This window comes from Halichoerus grypus, chromosome X, assembly GCF_964656455.1.
Source record: "Halichoerus grypus chromosome X, mHalGry1.hap1.1, whole genome shotgun sequence".
NCBI classification, from domain to species: domain Eukaryota; kingdom Metazoa; phylum Chordata; class Mammalia; order Carnivora; family Phocidae; genus Halichoerus; species Halichoerus grypus.
Window position 1 is genome coordinate 114,287,770 of NC_135727.1, and position 21,505 is coordinate 114,309,274.

The window sequence follows — 21,505 nt, forward strand, 5'->3', positions numbered from 1 at the left end:
CACTTCCCACACGTTCCCCACCAGACATGTTTCATTCTGGCAATGACCTGCAGCTTGCAAACCCTAACTTCCTCTTCTCCACAGTTCAGAGTTTCCAGACGGACACCGACACCTCTAACCTCAATTCAAGTAATAGACCTTTAGGTCTTAATTTACTTGCACTGGTGTGTATCCAGACCAGCGTGCAGATCAAGGGGAAAAAAGAAATCCTTTTTCTTCTCCTACGTTATTCTGGGACTCGGCCAAAAGGTTGGGAAGTGTAAATTGAGAGAAACTAATGAATTAGGGCATCGCCTGGTATTCTTTAATGTCAACTAGCAAAGGATGTTGCGAGAGCAGTAGTTTTGAATGGGTCTCAGTTCAGAAAACTCAGAGAACTTTCCCCAATGGACAGTGCCTACAGTGCTTGACTCAGTTGGTTTGGTTTTCACCCTCGAGTAGGTTCTCAAACTTGGCACCATGACAAAGTCACCCGGCAGGGGAGGAGTGGTTAAAAAATCCAGAAGGCCAGGCTCCACCTCAGACCAATTACATCAAAACCTCTAAGGATGGGCCCTGGGCGCCGGTGTTGTTTGGGCTCCCTCGTGAATCCAGTGCGCAGCCGTCAGTGAGAAGCACGGCTCTAGAGCGGCCCTGTCCGCCACAGAAGCTGGGAGTCACGTGGGGCTACTGAGCACTGGAAATGTGGCTTGTCCACATGGAGAGGTGTTGCAAGTGTAAGAAGCATACCGGATTCCCAAGACTTAGGAACAAAAGAATGTAAACTGTCTTGTGAATATGTTTCTATATTGATTACGTGAAATGACAATTCTCTGGATATGTTGGGTTAGACAGAATCATGGGATTTTACCTGTTTCCTTTTTCTTTTTCTAACATGGCTGTTTAAAAATGTAAAATAATAGGTGACTTGCATTTTTGACTCACATTACATTTCTTCTGGACAACAGTGACTTTATAGGTCACTAGCTGTGTGACTATGAAATACTTAACCTCTCCAAGCCTCAGCTGTCACAACTATAAAATGGAAAAATACCACCTTCTTGGTTGTCAATATTTTTACGAGGCGCTAAGGGTCAAACCATCTGAATTCTAATCTTAGCTCCACTGCCCATTAGCTATGTGATCTTGGGCTGGCTAACAGTACTGCTCGGTGCCTTTGTTTCCTCATTGGCAAAACGCAGATACATCTTCCATCTTATAGACGTGGTGGGAGTTCAGTTTAGAGAATTCAACTAAGGGCATTATTAAAGAAAGTCATCTCTACACAATACCTGGCTTGCTAGGCCGTTCTCCGTGTGTATTCCTAGGATTTTTTTTTTTTTTTAATCATTAAAAGCTCACTTCACAGTAATGAGTAGAAATCCTGCCCATTAGTAATATACTGGGGGAGAAGTGGGGATTTTGCTACATCTTAAAGTTGCTCAACCTATCCACACCATCAAGCTGCAGTTGAAATATTCTCAGAGCTGAGAGGGAGAGCACACCTGAAGCCTCATCAGGGATATTGGAAATGCAAGGGTGAAATTTTCAACTCTGGCCACGTATTTTTGTGTGCAAGCAACTTTTCCATTTTTCTGGTGCCTAAGTTTTGCCACTGACCAATTAGGAGTACAGTAAAGGTAAGTGACTGACCCATTTCTCTAAAGACGCAGGTTTCAAGGTCCAGGAGATCTGAGTCATCTGCTTCTGCTGTGAAAGCTAGATGACCCTTGGAAGTTCTTGCAAAAATCCCATATTCTCAGCTCCATTATCATTTCAGCCTGTGGCAACCAAGAGCACCAACACGTGGGGATGTGGAGGAGCTTCCGGAATCATTACCACTGCTCACGTGGGTATGCCTCGGAACTGTTACCACCAACACCAGCTAGGATTTTTCCTCCCTTTCCAGTCATGGTCTTTCAGGAAGTGGCTGTTCAAAAATATGCAACCCTTCTGAACAACTGCCAAGTAAAATGCACTTACACACACCAACTGTGCAAAACGGGGCCTGGGTGTAGGCAAGCTGAGAAGTATTCCTGTAGGTGTGTATGTGTCTTTCTCGGGATGCCCATATCCTGTGTCATCAGTCAGGCCAAAGAAGTTATATTTAGTCAAAAGAACCTAAATTTAGTCGGCCATCTTCTAAAGTAAAAGTGTTTCTTTCTTCCCACAACATGCAAGCTAACTAGTAGGAAACTTTTCATAATGTGTTACAATATTTACACTACAAAAATGCCCCCTCGTCTGCATCCCCACTCCTTTTTTTCAGCCGTTATTCCTAGGCACGGCATGCCCAAGCTGTAGCTCCACTTCTCAGAAACCTTAGCATTCTCTACCGCAAGTCAAAAATTTCACAAATGGATTTTGACATCCTTCACTGGCCCATCTTACTCCTGTCACCTCTCACCAAGACATGTTCGTGCCTTCCTCCCAACAATGCCAAGTTACATGGATTCGGTCTTTTCCTTGGAACTTCATTCACAGCCCCTCCAGATCTATAGTCCCCCTCTACCTCTACCATTCCAAGTTCTACCCAGAGTCCCTGTCTTCAAGGATCAGATGACAAGCAAGCTCTTTCATACAACACATATCATGTACTTGTGAAAGAAGACTCTACTTGGTGTTACTATCTTCAATCATTTGTATTGCTTCTAAGCATTTTTACCTACACCATAGTAAAAGCTGTATCATCTCTAGTTGGGTACCGAATTTCTGCTTTCATAAGAGGCTTGTGACAACACTCAGTCAACTATTTCATCGATAAATATATTTATTCCGTGGCATAGGTAATCACATCAAGCCTGCACTGTAATCAGCCAGGTTGGCATTGGCACAAATCTCCAAACACAAATCTCTGGTTTCATCTAATATCCTTATAAACATACATGAACTGTTGGTAATGTGCTCATTACCCAGGGATTCGAGACTGTGGACTATTCAAAGATCTGGGCATTGATTGGACCCATGGGGTCACAGAATAGCCAACTCTGCTTGAAACACCTAGATTAGGATGCATCAAAAGGCTGGAGTTCAATGAAACTATACCTTCTTGAGGCCTGCCCCAGCAAGCTTTACCCAGGCAGGGGTTCTTAATCTTTTTTGTGCCATACATTCCCTGGGCAGGCTCTTAAAACCTAAGGACCACTCTCAAAATAATGTTTACGAGTACATAAGAAACACAGGTTTACAGCAGAAACCAGTTATTCTGAAATACAGTTAACAAAACAGTTGTTTTACTATTTGTCACAATATATGTGCTACTTCATTAAGTCATTAAATAATAAGATCTAGCATTGGGTCTAACCATTGCTATGATTTTGAAGTGGTGATGTATGTAGATAATATTTCAAGATACTTGCAACATTTGTATCAAGACAGAAAAATAATGCTTTCCATTGGTAACAGTGCCACAGCCCATAATACCAGAGTTTTGCCTACTTTCATAACTAAAGAAAATGCTACAGTTCCATCAGAGGTTAGCATCTTTTCCCCTTCAAGTCCCCGGAATTCTATAGACAGCCCTTTTGAGTTAAGAATCCCTGAGGGAGAAGGGAAAGAAAAGAGGGAAGAAAGGCAAACTGGTGTGAACAACAAAAAGTGGCATCTAAAGAAGATCTAGAACAGCCTAAGATGACACTTCTCCTCGTTTTCACCAATTCCCCTTTCCTCTTCTCTCTTTTCCTGCGGGGGGGATTTAAAATGCATTTCCCCCAACCCATGTGTTGTCTAATCAAACAGATTATCAAAATCTTCCAGGTCTGAGGTCATGACCAAGGTCTGCCAATAAAAGCTGGGAATACACATGAGTGTCCTAACCTACTGTTTCCACCTCCAGGCTTGTCCCTTTCGGGATCAGCTGCCTTATTTATGGGCATGGTGAGACTTCCAGAAAAAACTACATCATACCATTTTACTTTAATGATGCTGGTAAAGTTTTCTTATCGATCTGTAATTTTTATTTGGCTAGGAATCTAACATTTCTCAAGCATCTACTACGTGCCAAGTGCTTTCAAAATGTTAATTTAATCCTCGTGAAATTAACAATAACAGATGTTATTTATTAAATTCTGTGTAGAAGACGTCTGATGCACCTCATTGAATTAATCCAACAGTATCACCAGATAAGAAACTCAGCCTCAGTCACAGAGCCAGTAAGTGGCAGAATCCCAATTGCTTTTCAGACCCAAATGTGAATGCCGTCCTGGGAGTTTCCCTTTTCCTTACTGTAACTTACACAAGACCACACCACCAGGGAGTCTTGGAGCCCCAGGAAGGGCTATAGCCTGTCTCACTGTCCATTCCCCTGCCCTGAAGAACTGACAATTACCCTCTTCCCCTCCTATCAGGGGCAAGCTCTGGCTGCATCTCAGGATTCTTCTGGAACAGTATGTCAGGCCCTAGGCACGGAGGGAGGGGGAGAAAGAAGAGAAAGCCACCCCTCTCCATTGAGTCAGCCAGCCACCCCCACCACTGCACCAAGCCGCTCACCCAGGGCACAGTCTTTCTCTTCTCTCTTTAACAAGCATTAGTAAGCACCAACTATGTGCCAGGCACGATGCTGGGTGCTGAGTCACAGTGAAGCCCAAAATGGCACACAGAGTTAAGAAAAACGGTGAGCAAATATACAAACAAGTTAATTCAAATGGTTATAAGTGCCACAAAGAACACTAGTAGGGTAATAGGATAGAAAGGGACTGGAGATGGGAGTAGTATTTTTAATAAAGGTGCCCTCTGCCCCTTCTCTGTTGCTGAACTCTATCAGTAACGTAAACTTGAATTTATTCCCAGAGAGCTCACCTTTCCAAAGGCCTATTCAGGGCTCTAGCGCAGCACTGATAGGAACATTATCTGAGCCATATAGGTCATTGTTCATTTCCTTGTACATTTAAAAATAAGAAAATTGAAACAGGTGAGGTTGTTTAATAATATATTTTAACCAAATAGATCTTAAAATATTATCATTTCAATATGTAATTGAGGAAATAAATCATCAATTTCTTGGTGAGATACTTGACATGTTTTTTAAAATGAAGTCTTTGAAATTTGGTGGGTGTTTTTTTATTTATACCACATTTCAATTCCAGCTAGCCATACTTCAAGTACTCAAAAGCCCCAAGTGGGGGGCACCTGGATGGCAGAGTTGGCTAAAGCATTCAACTCTTGGTTTTGGCTCAGGTCTGATCTCAGGGTTGTGAGATCGAGTCCCACATTAGGCTCCATGCTCAGCACAGAGTCTGCTTGAGTTTTTCTCTCCCTCTCCCTCTGCCCCTCCCCACCGCTTGCATGTTCTTTCCCTCTCAACTATATAAATCTTAAAAAAAAAAAAAAAAAAAAGCCACAAGTGGCTAGTGGCTACCGTATTGAACAGTGCACCTCTAGACTCCTGATTACAGTACTTACTGAAACATTTTGTGATGGGCAGATTTTTAAGTTCCACGTGGGTAGTCTTGAGGGCCTTATTAATCTTGGCACTTCTGTATCCTCCTGTGCCTAACACAATGCCTCTTGCTAGATGTGAATGAGGAAGTATAAATTCTGGTTGCTATTGGCAAGAATCTTACGACCAAACAGACTTAGAAAAAATCATGAGACAGTGAATGTCAAAGCACAGAGAAATAAAGAAATGCGATCTTTAATGACATGGTTCAGCTGCTGCATCAATCCTTACCTGAAGTCCACATTATTACTAGACATTTTGGTTACATGAACCAGAAAATTTTCTCTATTTTTAAGTCAGGTGGAGTTGGGATTTCTGTTACTTGTGGCTAAAAGCAACTGGTGCCAAGAAAAAAGTAAATGTTGAGTCAATAGTCTTGAGTTCACAGATTAATTAACACAGGCAAAATGCTGTACATTTCAATCTATTTGAAGTGAAAATATTTTCCCCAAATTAAAGCGCACACAACCCAGAATGAATCTAATGAATAGATCTGGTTCTTGTCAAGTATACCCAACTTATTTGTAATTTAACCCCTATGACAGAAGAGCTACGTAAAAGCCACAGGGAGAAAGATCAGATCTTAAAATCGAATGCTTGGGGCAGAAAAGTTAAAAAGACAAGGACATGCATGGGGGGTAGAAAAGGACACACAAGAAGCAAGCCTAAAATCCTAACTATCAGAACTACTGGAACACAGCTTTTACACATGATGGCCGTTCTCATGGCCTCTTCACTTCCTTCAGCTATTTAGAAAAACATATTCTAGAGCTACATATATATTTTTCAAAGAGGCTTCAGGAAGAAATTCATGTGTATATTTGAAGGGGGTGTTTCCTAACAGGAAATTGCTAAACTTTTTCAATCTGACAACTTCTTTCCCTTTCTTCACACTCTATACACCCCCTCCCCTCCCCACGCTCAAATGGTGTTCTGAGATTAGGAAAAATGCAAACAACAACAAAAGACTTTTCAGGTAAAATCATTTCATTTCACATTCTAAATGTCTTCTAGGGGTGCCTGGGTGGCTCAGTCAGTTAAGCGTCTGCCTTGAGCTCAGGTCATCATCCCGGCATCCTGGGATCGAGCCCCATGTCAGGCTCCCTGCTCAGCAGAGAGCCTGCTTCTCCCTCTCCCTCTGCTGCTCCCCCTGCTTGTGCTCTCTCTGTGTCAAATAAATGAATAAAATCTTTAAAAAAAAAAAAAAATAAATGTCTTCTAGACCGGCCCAAATCTTCACGCAGCACCTCTCTGTGCATGCGGGACCTATGATGACACATGTGTAATTTGGCAACTTGCTGCTTCATGTGTGGCCACATGAGAAAGAGCCAGCATGGTCACAAAAACAGGAATCTATAAATAGCAACCCTCCCCCCCATTTATACAGCAGACTCACTGAGATTTACTGGGGCTGAGTTTCACCAAGAAACTCACCCCACCCCAATGGCTGGCTACTCCCTAGCACTTCTCCACCGTATCCTCATATTTTTTCTAATCTGATGTCTGTTTCAAAGAATTTAATGATGTCAAAGCTCAGTTTGGTACATCATACTATGTTCATGGCATGAGGAAAATGACACAATTCACTGTCTTCAATCATCTCACCTTCTTAATTATCAAATGACTTTATAGGAGCTGAAGTTTTCAGCTTTCCACTATCTTCAAAAGATGATTTGGCTAGGATCATTATAGCAAAACAAGATTGGGGGGGGGTATTTAATTATGAGAACCATTTGAATCTTAGCCAGCAGATATTTACAAATAAATCACCCATCTATGAATCATAATCATCTTTCTTTGCTCATTAATGCATAGACCCTACTTCATCTTATTGTTCTGCCGGTGCTGTCTGTGCTTGAACATAATAATATACTGCATTTCTTTACAAAATATTGGCAAAGATTGCTATTCCATAATAGAAATGAGCTGGCCCTACCTTGAGTCATCTGTCTTCTGTTTGACACAAGTGTTCTATCTCACTTATTGCCTCATGTTTCATAAGTGCTCATTTGCAAAATTTTCATCTGCTCGTTCATAAGCAACACATGCTGTGTCATCTTCATGGTCACATGAAGACAAATTTGGGAGGTTTTGTAGGAAGGAAATTTTGAGACATTCAAACACATGACTATATTCAGCCTGCTTTTAAAAAAAAAAAAAAAAAACCTGCTTCTTGAAGAGAATAGGGAATAATTTTATCTTCCAACTAGGAATCTGAGTCTTATATGCCATTTAAAGAAAAAATTCATGAAGCCAGGTTGCTGACTTCAATAGAGGGCAATTTTTCATCAGCCAGGTCTGTCAAATCCATTTTATTTCACAAATTGGACAGCCGTATCTGTATGTTCTCTATCAGCCACAAGAAAATGGTATTCTTTTGATTGGTAGTATTGGGTTTTATTTTTGGATGTTCTCACTTTTTATCAACGGTGAGGAAAAATATCTAGACAGTATTCAATATTTTTGAAAGCACATGATATTTACAAACGATAAGACCAGAATAAAACTTAAAGCATTTGGTAGACATTACTTCATGAACCTCAGAACTAGTGGTGAGACAAAATGGAGGCAGAGACAACAAATATTTACTGAGGGCCTATTGTATGCCAGGAACTGGGCTGGGATAAAGCAGCATTTATAAGGGTCATCTCCTCTAGTCCCCACAAGCCCTACGAAATGGGTTCTCTTATCCCCATTTGAAAGGTAAGAAAACTGAGGTAGGTGAAATGAGTGGCCAAAAGTGGCACAGAGGAGAAATGTAAGGAAACTAGGATTCAAATGCAGGTCTGCAGCTTCAACGCTCATGCTCTGAGTGGCTTACAATGAGGGAAAAAAATCTGGAAATAATCTAAATGGCAACATAGGAATTGATTGAATCAATGGTAGCATATCCATACAAAGCAGTCATGGCAAAGGATGGTAAAGATCTATTTTTGACATGAAAAGATGTTAACATGTCAAATAAAAGATTATAAACACAGAATATATGATCCTTTTTGACATATAACTTGGTATGTATATTTGCATTAAAAGGTTATCACTGGGCGGCAGGACTTGACATAGGTTCTTTTTGACTTGTTTTTACTTTTTTTGGTTTTATTATTGAAGTTCTTTTTGCAAGCTAGGAGTAACAGAACACAATAAAGAATACCTATTCAAAACAAAGAAAAATAAATATTTAGGGGTTGCAGGGGAAATACTGGAGGCATCACCAACCAAGCTAGGCATAAGAAAATTACACCCATTGTCATTGCTATTATTCAACACCATTCTGGAGGCTCTAAAAAATTCTAAAGAAGCCACCAAAAAGCTATTAATTAATAAGACCGTTCTATGGGTGCCTGGGTGGCTCAGTCAGTAAAGCGTCTGCCTTCGGCTCAGGTCATGATCCCGGAGTCCTGGGATCAAGTGCTGTGTCAGGCTCCTTGCTCAGTGGGGACTCTGCTTCCCCCTTTCCCTCTGCCGCTCCCCCTGCTTGTGCTCGCTCTCAAAATCTTTTTAAAAAAGACAGTCCTAACGAGATCCAATATAGATATATCAAAGCTTTACAACGGCTTCAGGAGTTGGCAAACTTTTTCCTTACAGGTCAGAGGGTCAGTATTCTAGGCTTGCGGGCCATGTGGTCTCTGTAGCAACTCCTCGACTCTGCCACTCTAACACAAAAGCAGCCAGCCGTGAGCAATGCCTAAGTGAACGGATGCACAGTCTCCCAGTGAAACTTGGTTGTAAGAACAGGCAGTGAACTGGGTTTGGCCCACAGGCCATAGTTTGCTGATCCCTACTTTATACCACCAAAAACAAAGAAACAAAAAAACAACAAAAAACAACCAGTTGATGGAGAAGACTTAGCAGCAAGAAAATATATAAAGACCTAGAAATAACTTTCTGAAGGGCGATTCAGCTGTATGTATACATCAAAAATTAAACTGTGACAACTCTTTCAATACAACAACTCCATTTCTGGAATACACATGGTTCTTTATTACAGTGTTATATATATATATATATATATATATATATATATATATATATATATATATCTATTGACATTATCCATGTCTATGAAAATACATCATTTTTAAAGCACATGACAGTGGTATGCCTAATTTTAGCTAGGTTTTTAAAATAGATGGGTGTGCACATGAGGTTTTGCATATGTACCCACAAATGGAAAAAAAAACCCTGGAAAGATGTATACCCAACTGCTCCATTAGCAGTTATTTCTATGGGTGAATTTATGAGCAACGTTCTTACTTTTTGCATTTAATTTTTGTTTCTTTGTACTTTCCCAACTGAGCTTATAAGTAAAATTTTTCATTTTTAAAAGAAGCAAGCAAACAAAAAAACCCTGTGTGCCTCTCAACAATTTAGTCTTATTTCTACGAATGCTCAAGAATCTCATACACAGTGTCCTCTTCAAGAAAAGCACATTGGTACTGATTTTCATTTTCACATTAAGACATCACTGGGAAGTGCTTTAAATTGTTCTAACTGCTTCATGCCCTGAAGATAGAAATCTTCTGGCTCAAATAATGTGTAAGGAGCATCTATCTGCAAATCTTATCTTTTTCTTATCCTTCAGTGACATTTCTACAGGCATGACTATCTGTATGCACATACATGCACCTGTGCACACATCTCTCTATCTAGGAAGAAAAGCCAAAGAAGGGAAACCGGGAAATAGGCAAGAATGGTAGGTGAAGGACCAATGTGAGTTAATACGATACAGGGAAAGAATTATTAAATTCATTTCTCAAGGTCTTATCGTTCTATAGTATGGGAACCTCCCCTGTTGGGTTAGGGACAAACTGACATTATTGCACATTCTTATTCTAATTTATGAAACTTTTAAGTCCTCCTAGAAAATTTAAGTCCATATGATTTATATTGTGAAAAGTTATGGATAAGTTGTGAAGCTTAAGCACATTTTTCCTTACAACTGGCAATAGGTATCTAATCACTGTGCCAATAGTTACAGTTGTTAAAACATATAAATTGAGACACTTAATTTTCATATACTTAAAATCTTGGGAAAATGGAGATGGAGTAGAAAGAAAAATGATGGATTCTTCTAACTTCTCAGAAATTCTGGAGTTCAAAAGTCTCAAATATCCAAAACACAGGAAAAAAAAAAAATTCGATGATGGAACAGAGAAAACATACCTTTTTCACTTCACATTTGATCCGAAAGTTTCTTGGAAAGATTATGTTTTCTAAAAGCTCTAGATCCTATTATTTTACACACTGGATGAAAAAGAAAAGCTTTAGATGGCCTAGTTCGGCAAATGCAATGCTCTAAACCTCAGGCTACAGCACAGTACTACCTCACACTAACGGAGAGAGCAGGAAGCTTCTTGTGCTAGATGAGCGCGCTCTCCCTGCCCAAGGATGTCCTCATCCCCACGCCCAGACCTGTGCCTGTGCTTCCCTACATGGCAAAGGCACCTTGCAGGGGGGATTCAGTTAAGGATCTTGAGGTACAGAGTGATCAAGTCATAGAGCGGGGCCCTACCTCCATAAGTAGAAGAGCCTTTTCATAAGAGAAAGGGAGAGGAGATGTGAGGAGGGAAGTCAGAGGTCAGCGTGGAGAGAGATCTAAAGATGCAGCAGGGGCCATAAGCCAAGGAATAAAGGCGGCTTGCAGGAGCTGGAAAAGCCAAGGGCATGTATTCTCCCCTCGAGCCCCTGGAAGCCCTGCCAACTCATTTAGACTTCCAACCTCCAGAATTTTAGGATGATAAACTTGTGTTGTTTACAACCAAAGAGTTAAAAATAAAGAAATAAAAAGAAATTCTTTCTAGGTGTTATGTGGCATAACTCAGTTAAAAAAAAGAGAAAAACCTTCCTTTTCTAAAAGATTTTTTTAATTTATTTATTTGAGAGAGAGAGAGAGCGCACAAGCAGGGGGAGCAGCAGAGGGAGAGGGAAAAGCAGGCTCTCTGCTGAGCAGGGAGCCTGATGCGGGGGCTCAATGCAGGGCTTGAACCCAGGACCCTGGGATCATGACCTGAGCCAAAGGCAGATGCTTCACCGACTGAGCCACTCAGGCGCCCCGAAACACACACATTTTTGCCTTCCCAAAACAGTTACCTTATCTGGCCTTACCATCTCCCTACTTCCATCCTGAAGTGCCTTCCTCCAATAGCTCAGTAAAAAATAGATCTAATGCGAACAGAAGTGCCTCTAGTAAAAGACTCTTCCAAGTTTTGAAGTGTGTGTGTATGCACACACACATGTATATGTGTCCATACGCATATGTGAGTATGTGTGTGTGAGCCTGTCGTTACTACAGAGGCCATGGGAGAAAAAAAAAGTCCCCCCCCCCCCAGAGCCAAGTCAGAAGTTAACAGGAACAATATGACAAACACAAGGTCATCCAGAGTTCTCAAGAGACAATGAGGTGTTAAGTACATTTTGTAGCCATGAAAATCCAGGATGTAAATAAGCATGTGATGAGGTTTGCTCTGAACAGAACAAATAAGTATATTTATATAAAATAACTTTCATTAACTATTCCTTTGTTACCCATCTCAAGGAAATGCTAGTTATCCTTCAGCAGAATTTACTATTAGCTAATGCAAACATAATGAAACCTCTGCTAGGCTTATATTCGAGATCTGGGAGACTGAAATCCCACTATTTTCCTTTCAATCTTCCATTTTAAAAAATCTTGGAAATGACTTTAATATAGTTAAAAAGTAAGCAGGCATGCTTCAAATCCAAAACTGTGTTTTTTCGGTCAAGTACTGCTCTCTGTAAAGTGCATCACCAACCCCCAGTAGAAACTTACCCTTCAACTTGAGGTCAACGTTATGTCTCAGCCAAGGGTAAACCCCATAGCTTGGCATATCTTCAGGAATCGGATTATTGTTTATCCAGCCATCACAAGCAAACCGGAAGAAATTATCACAAGGGTCCACAGAGAAATTTACCTTACTCAAGATGGCAGCAGCTATTTAAAAAGAAAATCATAGGATTAATGACAAGCACTGAACACTATGTACTGTTCTCTTCCAAATTAAACAACCATTTCCTATCAACCAGTTCCCAAGCCTTGGCTTTTACTTTTCCTCTCAAATGACTCCCTGAATCAACTTCACTATATTACATTATTGTATTCAGATTGAGTGGGATTCGTGTGAATGGTTTTCGCAGGACTGCCTCTGACATCTGCGCCGCATGGGATAGGAATACAAATGGAGTCTACGGTAAACTGTCTGCAAGGAGGAGTGCAACCTTTCCTTCTATCCCGCTCATCCTTCTGCAAGGTGATTTTGCAACTCAGCCCATCAAGCGATAGGATCTATTTTCCCTGCCTTGAATCTGGGTTGGCCTTGCGATTTGCTCTAACAGAATATAGCAGAGCGACTTTTCTTGAGTTTCAAAACTAGTCCTTAAAAGGCCCTTGTACCTTCCATAGTAACTCCCTTTGATTGGAGCCCTAAGACAGACCTTTGAAGAAGCCTCCTGGAGGAGGCGAGGCCACATGGAAAATAAGCCAGTCAGCACCAAGTGCCAGACATGTGACTGAAGCCATCATGGACCTTCCAAGTCAGATGACCCTCCAGCTGAATGCAGCTGTATAAATGAGCCTAGGCAAGAGCAGCAGAGGAACCCCAATGAACCCACAGAATAAGAAATATTAAACCACTCATGTTTCAAGCCTCTAAGATTTGAGGGTAGTTTGTTCCACAGCATAAGCTGAGTGAAACAGAGGCCTGTAAGTCATATTGAAATATATACAGGAAATATTCAATATACCTCCGTAAAGACCTGGAAAGCCAGGTACGAATTCCTGAGCCCCTGGACGTTTAGTGTAGCTCTCAGAGGAATGAACCCCGGAAGAGACCCCCACGGGCCCTGCAGAGAGGCTCAGGGCCATTTAGCAGGGAATTCGGGCTTATAAAAGGATATGGCTGCTGACCTGGCCCCTGGAATATGGGAGAGGCATGGCCAGAGGAGGGCAAAATGGGCATGGGGCCTAGGGCAAGGGCCCCTCCTGCCCAGGTCTCAGGGCAGAACTGAGTATGTATATAAGTTAACAGAAAGACACAACAGACTGATTTACCTTTTCTTCCTCTTTCATGAGCCCACACACAATTACATATGCAACACAGTCAACAAGGAGGAAGTTTGTGCATACTTAATATATAACCATGAGCTTTAAAAACCTTTCATTAAAAAATGAGGTTCTTGGGGCATCTGGGTGGCTCAGTCAGTTGAGTATCTGCCTTCGGCTCAGGTCATGATCACAGGGTCCTGGGATCGAGCCCCACATTGGGCTCCACGCTCAGCGGGGAGTCTGCTTCTCCCTTTCCTTCTGCCTCTCCCCCCTGCTTGTGCTCGCTGGTGCTCTAGCTCGTGCACACTCACGCTCTCTCAAATCATAAAATCTTTTAAAAAAATGAGAAGGTTCCAAAATTCCTAATACTGAGCTCCAACTCTCTTCCAACTGTCATACAACTGCTGGCTACCACTCAAACACAAAGATATGCACCAATTAAAAAAAAAAAGGCAGCCAATATTTTAATGACATTGGAAAGATGACATTGTGTAATTTTCATACATTAATCAATGCCAGAATATATTTATTTGAAGTAATGAAAACCCAATGAGTTTTCAGCTAAATATGAAGGAATTGCCAAAAAAAGTATCTGCATATATTTATATATGCTGGTTATCAGTTTGGTTACATGTGTCCTTCAGGTTCAAAACTAAGGCTAGATATTTTTCTAGCCTAGACTTGCTACACAAATTTTCAACAGCTTTTCGTCCTTCATAAAGTGAATGATATAGAAATATCCTAAGTTTCTACAGGACTTCAAAATCCCCAGCACTTTCCCCTTTCCAAAAAAATCAAAGCAAAAAACTAGTTTAGAGGGGCACCTGGGTGGCTCAGTCGGTTAAGCATCCAACTCTCGATTTTGGCTCAGGTCATGATCTCAGGGTTGGGAGACTGAGCCCCACATCAGGCTCCACACTGAGTGTGGTCTGCTTCAGATTCTCGCTCTCCCTCTCCCCCGCCCCCCAACTTGTGCTCTATTAAAAAAAAAAAAAGGAAAATAAAAAACTGGTTTTAGAAGTTTGATCAATTTAAAACTGGCTTAATATTTTCATGTTCGAGAATTCAGTGGTCTATTTTACTTACTGCTACTATTTTATCATATTAGTATGCAAATAAGCTAGGACATACCAAATATTTATTTCAGTTTGTATTTATAATGATTCTGGCTGTGCAGCCACAGAACGAATCTGCTATGGGACACCCCAGGGGCAATGATCATACAAGTGTCAGTGCCACACAATATTTACAGTCACACAGAAGAACCCTCACACACATTTTTATTCACATAAGCACACTGTCTTCTGGCCGCCTTCCCAAACCTCCCCCTGCCCCCAACCTAAAATATGTCCTCTCCATCTCCTCAGTATTCTTGCAGGTACCAACAAAATCTGCAAGATCAGCTCTGACCTCAGCCTTGACAGAGAGGGGAAATACATAACTCACAGAGAATGTGGAAGTCAGCCCGCTAAGTGGGAAAACTCTAGTTTCAACCTCCTAATTCATCATTCATCATTCACAGCTGGGCACAGGGCTGCACTTTCTGCAGAACTGAGACTTCAAATTGCAAGGGACCGTAGTTGTCAAGACACCACAACTCCTTTCCCCCTGTTCAGTTCCATAGAGAAAACTCAAAGAGACTTGTTTTAATAAAGAAATACGATGATCAAAGAAACCTGTGAAAGGCCCAACTATGTGTCCTCTCAAGTTACTGCATAGAAGGTCAGTGGTTACGTGGTCTCCTACTAGTGTTTATTTAGAGCTGGAGGCACCACACCCCATGTACCAGCCTGAGCTTTTAAGTGTAATCAGGGCTCAAGGGAGAGGGTGGTGTTAATAGTAAAATCATTAATATTGAGCATTTCCTCTGTGCCAGGAACTATGCTAAGCCCTTTTCAGAAAGTACAGCATCATCTGGAGCCAGACCACCTGGATTTAAATGCCAGCAACACCATGCAAAAGCTATGTAACCTTGGGCAGGTTACTAAACCTCTCAGTTTCCTCATCTGTAACAAGGGATAATAATCGCAACCCACGGGAGCTTCATGAGAATTAAATGAGTAAATACACATGAAGTGTTTAGAAGAGTGTCAGGCACACTGACAAATAAATACGGTTGCCAGATAAAATACAGAACGCCGAATAAAACTCGAATTTCATATCAATGGCAGCTTTTATAGTTTATGTACCAAATATTGCAGGGGACATATACAAAAAAAATAGCAGCCTTATTGTCTATCTGTAATTCAAATTTAACTGAGCATCCTGAACATGTATGTATGTAGCTAAAGCTGGCAACCTTACATACAAATTTTTGCTATTATTTTTGCTATTCCACAAATACTTATCTGAAACTCTTGAGTTATTTTTCAGAGCTCATAAATTTTCAGATTTTAGAAAACTAATACAGTGCATAGACCACAGCAATGTCTGGAGTGGCATTCCTGAAGTAAGCACATTAATAATTCCATAGGAAATATATGCATATTTTCCTAGGTGGGATAAACAAAGTCCACAACAGTCTCATGGAAGTTAAGATCTAGTTTTGCCATCACAACAACTGAAATCGGGTCCAGTCTTGCCAACTGACAGTTACGATGTTCTCTGGGTCTGGGGTTAAGAATCACACACTGTGGACCTGGAATACTACTACAACCAGCACCATTATTTTCTTCTATTCTCACACCTAGTATGCTAAGTAAGAACAGTATTCCCATTTTACAGATGGTAAACAAGAGACTTAGGATGGTTATTCAATTAACCCAGGATCATGTGGCTTTTAAGTAGCCAGATCATGCTTCAAACCCAAGTCAGCCTGTCAGCCCTTATCCCTATTTAGCATGCCCTTTCCTTGCAATTTTTTCCACCTCTTATTTTGAAAGAGGGATTAGGAGAAGAGGAAATGGACAAGAGGAGGAAAAGACAGCTATGGAGAGGAGGCATCTCACAAAGGGGTGGCACCTGCTCAGAAATGGTCCAGACGGGATCAAACACTTCCACCTCCTGAGCTTCCGTCCTGCATGACCAGGCATGCGCACACCCCCTCGCCCCCGCGCCGCACGCACGCACGCACACAGCCGCTGCGCGCGCCCCCCACCCCGGCGCCTTTGCGCTGCTTTTCATTTAAGACCTTCCCAGGGACACATTTATGCGGTGAGTACCTAACAGCTGTTCTGCAGGCCCCTAAGCACAGTGAGGCTCATGTTACACTGAAGAGGATGTATCCTTGGTGAGCCTTTCGTCACAGAAACAGAAAAATCGGTATTTTTTTTTTCAATATTAAAAAGCCATTCACCAACGTGAAAATTAAAAACAACAGCAAGGCAAAACAGACTAGCTGGCAGGAGACGACATTATCAAATGACATTCTGTAAGTCTTACTCTTGCATTATTATGATTTGTAATAAAGAGAAAACTCGTACAGTAAGTGGCTCTCCATACAAAAAGTTGCCTAAACGCAAATTGAAAATGTTTTAGTTCAAAAAAATCTCATTTTCACACATCTGCAAGGACCCAACCACAGCAAAATCACAAGGTGACATGAAGTCTAAACCGTGACCTGTTAACAGTTCCACCTGGTGTCCCACTCCACTTCAGGTCATCACTTTCCATTCAGAAACCCTAGGTCAGCCGCTGAAGCTGGAAACAGGAAAGGGTATGGGAATTCCCAAATTGTTCTCACCCTTCCCGGGAGGAGATAGAGAAGCTGAAACAGTTGTCTAGTCACCAGACACTAGTAGGTCCATTGTTATGAAAAAGGCAAGACAGGACCAAGGCCAAAGAGTAACCTGGCATGGCCTTATTGCACCAAAGCCCTGATGGAGAGCAAACAGACATGAACTTGAAGCCCAGCCCAGTAGCTAACTCAGGCTGTGACCCTGGGCAAATTATTTAGCTTCCAGAAGCCTCCATATCCTCATCTGTAGTTGGGCCTGGTGATAGCACTGACATCATGGGGTTCTTATGAAGATTTTATGAGAGCATATGTAAGTCACTTAACACAATGCCTGGTTAAAAAACACATACTGATCACTTAAAAATGGGACAAAAGGGTGCCTGGGTGGCTCAGCCGTTAAGCATCTGCCTTCAGCTCAGGTCATGATCCCAGGGTCCTGGGATGGAGCCCCGCATCAGGCTCCCTGCTCCGCGGGAAGCCTGCTTCTCTCTCTCCCACACTCCCCCTGCTTGTGTTCCCTCTCTCGCTGTGTCTCTGTCAAATAAATAGTCTTTAAAAAAAATTCCAACAACAACAAAATTCCAACAACAACAACAAAAATGGGACAAAAAATAACAATCGTCTAACCCCTTATCTTTGTATAAGGCCTCTGAATTTAAAAGCTCTTTCGCCTGAGTCTTTTCCATCTCGACAAATGCCACTGCCAAAAATCTAAGCATCACCTTGATTCTCTGCTTTTTCTCACAACTCACTTCAAATCCTTCGGCAACCCCCTGGCTCCAAAACCCTCTACACTCTGCCTTTCCATCTCTGGAATTCAAAAAAGCATCGCGTCTCATCTGGCTTACCGCAATAACCTCCCACCTGACGACCTTCTTCCATCTTGCTCCCTATGGTTTCTTCTCCACCCCAAAACGACTCTCCTGAGTCTAAGTCTCCACAGAGAGATCTTTTTAAATACTAATAAGATCATGTCTCTGTCTTTATTGAAACCTTCTGGAGGCTTTTGAGCACACTTAGGAAAAACCCACACTCGCTGTCACCTGCGTTCCCCACTAACCCTCATCACCTGCACTCTGCCCCTTATGCAGTAAGTTCTCCCGCTCTGGGACCTTTGCCCCAGTTCTCCCCCATACCTGGAAAGGCCTTTCCTCGATCTTCACACAACACGTCCCTTCTCATCATTCAGGGTCATTTCAACATCATTTCCTCAGACTTGCCAATCTAGCCATCCTGTCACTTGCTATCACATTATTCTACTTGAATATTTTAATCTTCTGCATAACATTACCATCAGCCGATATTTTTCTTCCACATTGATCACCTTGTGTTTATTGTCTTCCCCTACCGGGTGATTCAACTTTACTGCTAACTTGGTGCCTGACTTGGAATAAGTATTTGGCAAATTAATTCATTAATCTCTTAAGACCAAGAGCAAAGTGAAACGGCTATGTGCTTAACTAATCCTTATGACTCTCCCCTTGGAAAATACACTAGTGTTCGTGCCCACTTAAAGAAGAGGGGGAGGGTGCTGGAATCTGGGTCCTGCAAATCTAGGCCCTAACCCTATTCCCTCTTCCCTGTAGAGGGAATATAAGGGTTCTGCCAACACTGAGGCAAGTTTAAACACTCATATTCCCTGTGGAGTACCCACTGATACATGATCCAGTCACCTCAAGACAAGTTTGACTTGTAAGGACCCAAAGTGATTTCAGGTGACAGTGGAAGCACAGATTGATGGAGGATCCCTGCTCAGAGGCAGACAGGTCGGATCCACTGACCAAATGATACAGAGAGACTGCTTAGGGTAAACAGGGACCTGTATCCAGCTGAGGCCATAGGAAGGCTGATGGTCTCTCTGTCCGGGTCTTAAGAAAAGCCATTAGGCCTTCCAAGCCCCTTCCGGATTTCCTTATAATGACTTGGAATACCCCACAGCTGTTTTTTTGCAAGAAAAAAAAAACAGGAAACCAATGCTCCACAATTTCACACTGAGACTTGAAGGTAAACTGAAAGTTTCATCAAAATTGCATTTCATCCTTGGTAAACCTCAAGCAAACAGAATACTAAAAATACCACCTGTTTTCTCTTCCTCTCCCCAAGGTACCATTATGATAACTAGACACAGGATGGAAAACGGACTTACCAGCTTCGATGCATTCTGGCTTCAAGCAGTACTCCTGTTTAGCTTGGAGACTTAAGAAACCTTGACTCACTGAAAAAACAGACCAAAATAAAGAAATGACTGGCGTGTAGCAGACCACCGTCAGGTAACCCACAGTCAGGCACATATGCTAGACATGTGATATCAGTTCATCCTTCTCAGCATTGACACGGAGTTCAAAAATCCAGCTGGCTCAGTATCACCCAACCAGACTCTGGTCACAAGCTGAGTAACCTTGGTGAGACTCGCTGCTCTGAAATTGGGTTCTCTAGAATATGAGTGGATACAATCAGACCAGTGCTTCTCAGAGTGGGGTGCCCAGGCCTCGGGAGCAGCATCCCCTGGCAGCTCTTTAGAAAGATAAATTACTGAGCCCTACCGCTGACCTGAATCGGAAAGTCTGGGCGGGGGGCGGGCAGCCATCTGCATTTTTGCAAGCCCTCCAGGTGATTCTGATGCACACTCAAGTTTGAGAGCCACTGGGCTAGATGATCTCTAAAGTCTCTTCCATCTCCAATTATCTATGATTGAAGTCTCATAATTTCACTCTTTCTGTTTACAACTATGTTCCTGTTTTAGAGATGGGGATAAAATGAAACTTACAACTATGTCATTTGGAGTAAATCCAGACTGGAAGGAGAAAAAGAGCATGTGTGGCATTTAAAGTTCTGAATCTTATCTAGACTGTCCATAGATGTGTGTGGGGGGGGTGGTTACACAATCATCTAGCAAGAGAGTCATGTTACGCCCTGTACCCCACACACCCTCCTCCCACCAAGTTCAGCCTAGCTACCAGACAGATGTGGCTTGTGGACCAAGCTTCCAACTACTTCCACCAGAACAAAACAAAACAAAAACCCTGCGAGATGGAATTAGCTTTTCACCAAGGGCTTAATTTTCCCCATCTGTCTGGCAATATTATCCAAATGGATTTCTGCACAAGTACAGAAGGTGCCCTCTTTGTAAACTCCGGGCAGCACCTGGGCATTCGCAGATGTGAGTTTACATTTCAAAAATATTTTTGGTAGCCAAGGAAGTTAACAGAAATTCATTATTGCTGTACTCTGTGAGCAGAAATCAGGAATCATTTGGAGATGTGTCCGTGGGGAGATGGATGGTGGGGGGTGAAGGGGAGCCAAGGCCTTTTGTGGCATCCTCAGCTGAGAAGCGGGGTAAGAAAGCACGGCGGTACCTATATTTCTGCTAGAGATGCAAGACCTGTATATCTCTTGCCAGTATGGCAATTTGTATTTTTTATTAACCCACATTCTAAGAGGAGCCTGCTTTTTCTTTGTTCCTTTCTCTGCTGCCATCCTCCAAACAGCCTTTTTACTTGTGTTACATTACAGATACAAGAAAATTGCCAATGGCACACCTCAGGTCTGTTTTTAAGAAAAGAAGTATCTTAGGGGTGCCTGGGTTTCTCAGTCAGTTGGGCGTCCGACTCTTGATTTCGGCTCGAGTGGTGATCTTGGGGTCGTGGGATCAAGCCCTGCATCAGGCTCCACGCTCAGTGGAGAGTCTGCTTCTCCATCTCCCTCCCACCCCCCGCCGCCGCTTGCTCTCTCTCTCTAAAGTGAATAAATAAATCTTTATTTTAAGATTTTATTTATTTATTTGAGAGAGGCAGAGAGAGCGAGAGAGTGGCAGAGAGGAAGAGGGAGAAGCAGACTTCCCACGGAGCAGGGAGCCCGATGCGGGGCTCCATCCCAGGACCCTGGGATCATGACCTGAGCCGAAGGCAGTCGCTTAACTGACTGAACCACCCAGGCGCCCCTGAATAAAAAAATCTTTTAAAAAAGGAAAAAAAAAAAAAAGAAAAACCTTAGCATAAAGGTGTTTTGATTTCTTTAAAGAGCAAAGAAAAGTTAGATTAAAAATATAAACGTGCAGCATAAACATTAGTACTGAATATTTCATTATGCCTGTGTGATGGAACCATGGGGGACATATTCCCTTCAATCTACCTCTATATGTTTACCAAATGTTCTTTAATGAACCTGTATTATTTTTTATAATGGAAAAATAAACTTTATTATAAGTAACACTGTTATGATTCTGGACAGTACCATCTTGATACTAGCCTTATTTTTTTAAAAAGCTAATGAAATGGTTAGTTTAAGGAGTTATTGCTTTCATGGAAAAGAATTCTTGACCCAACCCTCTAAGGAAGCAGAACTAGATATC

The 21,505-nt window shown here is 41.9% G+C and overlaps 1 protein-coding gene across 1 annotated transcript in view; it reads right to left on the reverse strand.

The window, feature by feature from the left end:
• Nucleotides 1-20,059, reverse strand: part of PHEX (phosphate regulating endopeptidase X-linked) — a 196,964-nt gene extending 176,905 nt beyond the window's left edge. Inside the window, exons 1-4 of the mRNA XM_078064050.1 lie at nt 20,036-20,059; nt 19,879-19,948; nt 19,301-19,369; nt 12,207-12,368 (exon numbers count right to left, since the gene is read on the reverse strand). Coding sequence (XP_077920176.1) covers nt 12,207-12,368; nt 19,301-19,369; nt 19,879-19,948; nt 20,036-20,059 — 325 coding nt within the window. The remainder of the gene's footprint in view (nt 1-12,206; nt 12,369-19,300; nt 19,370-19,878; nt 19,949-20,035) is intronic.
• Between the last annotated feature and the right edge of the window lie 1,446 nt (nt 20,060-21,505).